The sequence below is a fragment of the Cydia amplana genome, chromosome 9 (assembly GCF_948474715.1).
Source record: "Cydia amplana chromosome 9, ilCydAmpl1.1, whole genome shotgun sequence".
Lineage (NCBI taxonomy): Eukaryota > Metazoa > Arthropoda > Insecta > Lepidoptera > Tortricidae > Cydia > Cydia amplana.
The window spans coordinates 6956170-6962169 of NC_086077.1; the positions used below are offsets into that span (position 1 = coordinate 6956170).

General features: G+C 46.6%; 2 protein-coding genes across 2 annotated transcripts in view; both read right to left on the reverse strand.

Annotated features, from left to right (window-relative positions):
* The window catches only part of LOC134651005 (proline-rich protein 22), a 152469-nt gene extending 146984 nt beyond the window's left edge, over positions 1–5485 (reverse strand). The window contains exon 1 of the mRNA XM_063505975.1: positions 4822–5485. Within this exon, the coding sequence (XP_063362045.1) occupies positions 4822–5426 (605 nt within the window). The 5' untranslated portion in view covers positions 5427–5485. The remainder of the gene's footprint in view (positions 1–4821) is intronic.
* Positions 49–3984, reverse strand: LOC134650997 (uncharacterized). Its single transcript, XM_063505966.1, has 2 exons — positions 2990–3984; positions 49–173 (listed from the first exon to the last, which is right to left on the reverse strand). Exons 1-2 carry the CDS (start codon positions 3813–3815, stop codon positions 160–162), a joined length of 840 nt encoding a protein of 279 aa, XP_063362036.1. The 5' UTR covers positions 3816–3984; the 3' UTR covers positions 49–159.
* Positions 5486–6000: the final 515 nt, after the last annotated feature.

A 6000-nucleotide genomic window follows, 5' to 3' on the forward strand; every position in this document is an offset into this window, starting at 1 on the left:
TAACTTATTTGAGAATCCCAGTCTTTAATTAAATACATAACTTTTCCTATTCGCTTTTGTACCGTTCCTTTACCCCATATAATTTTATTATTGTTTACATTTTTTGTATAGAGTACAAAGGTGCCAATTGCGAATTGTTTCCGGTTAGTTACATTATTATTATCCTGTGAGCACTGAACCTCGGACTTATCAGACTTTGGAGCCACAGACGAGGGCGACGACGAGGGTGGGGATAAGAGATCTATACGTGACCTCATTTTACGGCCGTAGACTAATTGTGCGGGAGAAAATCCAGTGGTAGTATGTTTCGAATTACGGTAATCAAACAAATATTTTAAAAGTTCCATTTTCGCTTGTTTAACATTACTACTCGACATAAGACTAGACCGTATTCCCTTTTTAACTACTTTCACATACGACTCGGCCTGACCGTTGCTTGCGGGATGGTACGGCGGTGACGTAACATGCTTTATTCCATTAAGATTACAAAAAGATTGAAATTCTTGGGAACAAAAAGCTGTGCCATTGTCCGTTACCAAGGTTAGCGGTATACCGAATCTGGACATAAATTCGTACAATTTATCGATAGTGGCAGTGGATGTAGTTGTGTTGGCCATGTCATACACTTCTGGCCACTTGGAAAACGCATCCACCAGCACTAGGTACATTCGACCATTTATTGGGCCAAGGAAGTCGGCATGGACACGACTACAAGCCTCCTTAGGCGGTGTCCACGGAACGGGCTTGACTCGGGCTGGTGCTGGTCGCATCTGTATGCAAATATCGCAAGATCCTATCATTCGTTCTACAGCTTCATCCACACCCGGAAACCAAAATCTAGACCTAACCTCCGCCTTAGTCTTCACTATACCAAGATGCGATTTATGGAGCTCTGACAACACTTTTTCACGTAACGTGCCTGGAATTACAACCTTATGGCCCCTCATAATGCACCCATTTTCGTATGACAGTTGTGTTCGACATAAGTGGTAAGGTTTAATTTGTAAATCGTTAACTTTGTTTGGCCATCCCTCCATTATATGTTTACGTACTTTAACTAAAATAACGTCATTACGGGTTTCTTTGCATACGTCCGAGAAAGTGACAGGCAGACTTCCACTTAGAACGAAATGTACGTATGCAGCGCGATCGCACGGTTCCGCGCCGTCAGCACATTCCTGCGCCGCGCCCCGCGCGCCCGCGCAGGCCGCGCGCTCGTCTGTCGGTGCAGGTGCAGGTGCCGGCGCCGGGAGACTAGCGCGCGACAAAAAATCAGCGCTGTTGTCAGCACTTCGCACATACTCAATGCAATAATTATACGCGCTTAAAAATATTGCGTATCTCTGGAGGCGATTGGCTGTCACTTCTGGGATACCCTTATATGGACTAAAAATCGATACAAGGGGTTTGTGGTCTGTGCGAAGGACGAACGGCTCTGATCTTCCATACAAATATTGGTGGAAGCGACGCACACCAAAAATAATAGCGGTAGCTTCCTTTTGAAGCTGAGAGTATCGCGTTTCGGCTACCGACAATGTCCTCGAGGCAAACGAAATCGGCCTCTCTAGGCCTCCGGGGTCCAGTTGCGATAAAATCGCACCAAGGCCTCGGGGCCCAGCATCGACTGTCAAAAATAGCTTAGCCCCTGGATTGAAGTGAGCCAAAACCTGATCTGATGCTATACATTTTTTTATCTGCATGTAAGCGGTATGGTGTGCATCCTTCCATTGCCATTTAGACCCCTTTTTTAAAAGGTCATATAGAGGACACAAGATTGACGACGCATTTGGTACAAAGTTCCTGTAATAATTTACTAACCCCAAAAATGATTGGAGCTCGCTAACATTATTCGGAACGGGAGCCTTTACTATTGCCTCGACCTTATCGGGTGACTTATGTAAGCCGTTTTTGTCTATAACATAGCCCAAATAACTAACTTCATTTTTATAAAAATCACACTTTTCCTGTTGCAACGTCAATCCTGCGTCTTGTAACCTTTCGAGCACGGCGTTTAACCTGCGCGCGTGCTCCGCGTCGTCACGGCCCGTGACGAGCACGTCATCGAGCAGGCACAGCACGCCCTCCATGCCGGCCAGCACGCCCTCCATGGCGCGCTGAAACACGGCCGGCGCGCTGGCGAGACCGAACACCAAACGAGTATACATATACAGTCCCCGAGATGTATTTATGCAAGTGTACGGCTGTGACTCATCATCTAAAACAAATTGGTTGTAAGCCATTGATAAGTCGAGTTTAGTGAATTTAATGCCACCATACAATTTTGCAAATAATTCTTTTGCTGTTGGCAAGGGATACTGGTCGATTATCAATTGCTTATTTAAACTAACAGAATAATCTGCACACAGTCGGACACTGCCATTCCGTTTTAACACTGGGACTATTGGCGAAGCATACTCGGCATGGTCTACAGGTTTTAAAATACCTAATTGTACTAGCCGGTCGATTTCTTTGTTTACCTTATCGCGCAGAGCAAATGCGATCGGCCGCGCTTTAATAAAAACTGGTTTCGCGTTATCTTTGAGCCTCAGTCTGACTTTGTGTTTATTAAAACAGCCTAATGAATTTGAAAACAATCTAGGAAATTTTTTATGTAGCTGTTCAACTGAAGACAATTGGTGACAGTGATTAACTCGTACAAGTTCCAATTGAAAGGCTGATATAAAGTCCCTACCTAGAAGAGACACTCCGCCGTCTCGTACGACATGTATGTCTAACGAATGTGTGTAGTCGTCGTAGCACACAGGCAGCCGCACAACGCCTACACATGCGATATTATCGCCATTATAAGTAACCAGCCTTCTTCGCAACGGACCCAATGGCACATCTTTAAAGTGTAATTTATAAATATCATTTGAAATAACAGTTACGGCAGCACCGGTATCTATCTCAAAATTTAATTTTGATCCGCGAACAGTTACAGTGCCTACCATTGGCTCTCCCCGTAACGAACGTATAGTAAATACCTCACCATCGTCTCCGAAGTCCTCGTCTCCGGCTCCATTGTCTACGTAATTCACTTTTGATGGACACACCCTACGTAGATGGCCTTTAACGTTACACTTCTTACACACATAATCACTATACTGACACTCCGCGGTTTTGTGGTTGGTATACCCGCATATGGTACACTTAGGCTTCCCTATACGGCTATTTTTTGTAGCGGCCGGTCCCTTGGCACTAGCACTGCGTGAAACCTTTAATAGCGGGTCCAGCGCCGCGGCGGCCGCGGCAGACGCGCCCGCTCCGCTCGCGCTGGCGGCGGCAGCTGCGCGCGCGGTGCTAACATTCTCGGCATATTCCACAGCTTTGCCAAGCGTAAGGCCAGACAATTCTTGCGCGTAAAGCTTTTCTTTTTCATAACAAGCCCTCATTCCCATAATAAAGCGATCGAGTAGCGTTTCTTCCACATTATTGAAGGCACAAAGCGACGTCAGACCACGAAGTCTCGCGGCCCACTGTGAGTGAGATTCGCCTTCTCGTTGTACCGCTGCGTAGAACTTATGCCTCTCGCTGAATCCAACTCGTTTAGGGTTGAAATGGGTATCCAAACTCTTTATGATATCATCGTAGGGCACCGTTTGTACTTCCTTTGGCAAAACCAAATCTGCAGCGAGTCTGTACGTACCCTCCGTGAGTGCACTTAGCAATATAGCTCTCCGCTTAGATCCAGTCGCGTCTGTGGCATCGGTGATGTCGTTTGCCACAAACCACTGTGTCAGGCGGCTTTTGTATGTCTTCCACTCCTGTCCATTGTGGTCAAAACTGGTCAAAATACCAAATAATCCAGTCGACATGTTACTTTTTGCTTAAATGTGGGTATTCGTCGCCACTGTTAGATACGTAAATATGGAATATGGACACAAGTGAAACAACCGGTAGCTAGTTATGCACTCGTTTATTGACGCATAGGTATCGTGGTGGGCGCAGCCACGCACACATGCAAGCATACGCTAGACGTATATATATCATTAATCGAACAATTTTTGTCTACAATATAAAAACAGAGCTTATCTAAGCACGAAAAAAAATACCTACACGCCAAAGATAAACCTTTTATAATCAAAATCCATCTTGCAGATTGCATAACGTTACATAATCAAACAAAGGCAAACGAAACTAATGAACGCACGTAAACGAACGTTCCGTACTGTATTTTAGCATAAATTGTAATACCAATTATATACGCTTTTCAGAAACAGAAGAGTATGTCACAACAAAGCCATTTACTGATATATTAGACGCAATTGTGGTGAGTTAAGATTGAAATTAGAACAAGTTCTATTTTTCACTTAAAGCCGATGTTTATAAAGATGTTAATCCCGAGCACGCTAACAAAAGACTTCAACGAACGTAAGACACGCGAAGACGATCGCTAAGGTACGGTTACGAGAGGATTTATGTTGCATTCATGCGTCGTACATACGTACCTTACCTATCTCGATCTCTGTTGTTCCGGCTGATGTATACACGCGAGTCCACCTTTCTCCACAGCCGTAACTACAACCTGACCGACTAATGAGCATCTTTGTCCACAATCGCGTGTCAACGATGTAAACACGTAGGTACCTATTACTGTTAAACTTCTAATGTGATTATGATGAGATGCGCTTTAACCTTAGGAAGCATCACAGCATTCGCAACAACAATGATTATCAAAGCATCTACCCTGCATCCTGTTTGTAATTATAATTAGCTACTCGGAGTGAAATAATGTTTACATGTATTATTTCTAACAGTACCGAGCCTATCCTTGAATGTTTATGATTGCTTTATGAGGTTTTCCTAACTTATACACAATACCTGAGTGGGATGGGCTGGAAGGGGAACCTATGCGCAGGAGGATGCGGCGCGATGATCGGCGCCGGCGGCACCGGCACCGGCAGCGGCAGCGGGTGCGGGTGCGCCGGGGGTGGCGGCAGCTGCGGCGGGGGCAGCGTGCTGTACGGGGGAGGAGGCACGCTCTCCAGCAGCTCCGGCACACGGGGAGCCCGCGCCCGCCTCGTGCGCCGCCGCCGCGCAGGCTCCTCAGTCTGGCACTCCGCGCTAGCAACACTCCTCTGCCGTTCCGTCTGCACCGCACTGTTTACATTACAACTGACAGGCGCATCCTGCACTTGCACTATCACACTTGACACGACATCTTCGGCCGGGACTCGCACCGAGACCGCCTCGGCCGGAACGGGCAGCCGCATCTCGTGGCGAGGTATCGAGCGTGGCGCGCGCGCATGACGACCGCCGCTTGGCGACTGAGCGCCCCCTCTCTGGGCTAGGGCTCCGTCGGTGCGGGAGCGTGCGAGGGGCGGCGAGCGGCACTCGTACGGCTGCCATAGCAGAGAGGAGAGCGCCTCGGCGGCGGACAGCGGCGGCCCGGACAGGGCGGTCAGCGCCAGCGCGCCGCCGCTCATCCCGCCACCATCCGCCGCGCCCGCGCACCAGCGCGCCACCCGCCACAGCTCCTGCTACCACCTGCAACAAACAGCAACATCAGGCTAAGCGAAAACATTAAAATCGCTTTTAGACGATACGGGACGGGATATATCAACGCGTCGTGCACTCATTCATTATTGCACAAGCGCAGAACGTGACTCCCTGATATTGAAATCAAATTGGTATTACATGTCACGTTTCTGAATACGTCTCTTGATTAGTTTCCTATAGACCAGTTACATAGATTGTTTTAGAAAAATGTATGAAAATATTACATACAAATTACGTCAAAATTCTTTTTTTAGCATTATTTTTGACTAATACGTCATTCAAATTATGAAATGGTTTACGGAATACAATTTACCTATGAGTTTGTGACGCTTTACATAAAAACAGCGATTGAATCGACACTAATAATAGATATTACGACTACATAGATAGACCTACTAACTAGTCGTAGGTACATAAAACCGGTTTCATAAATTATATCATAAAGTTCTTTATCCTGTGTCAAATCAAGCACTCCCAGTAATCGTTCTAACGATGTCATTG

Coding starts and splice junctions, on each gene's coding strand:
- LOC134650997 (XM_063505966.1), bottom strand. CDS start 3,815: ATGTCGACTGGATTATTTGGTATTTTGACCAGTTTTGACCACAATGGA.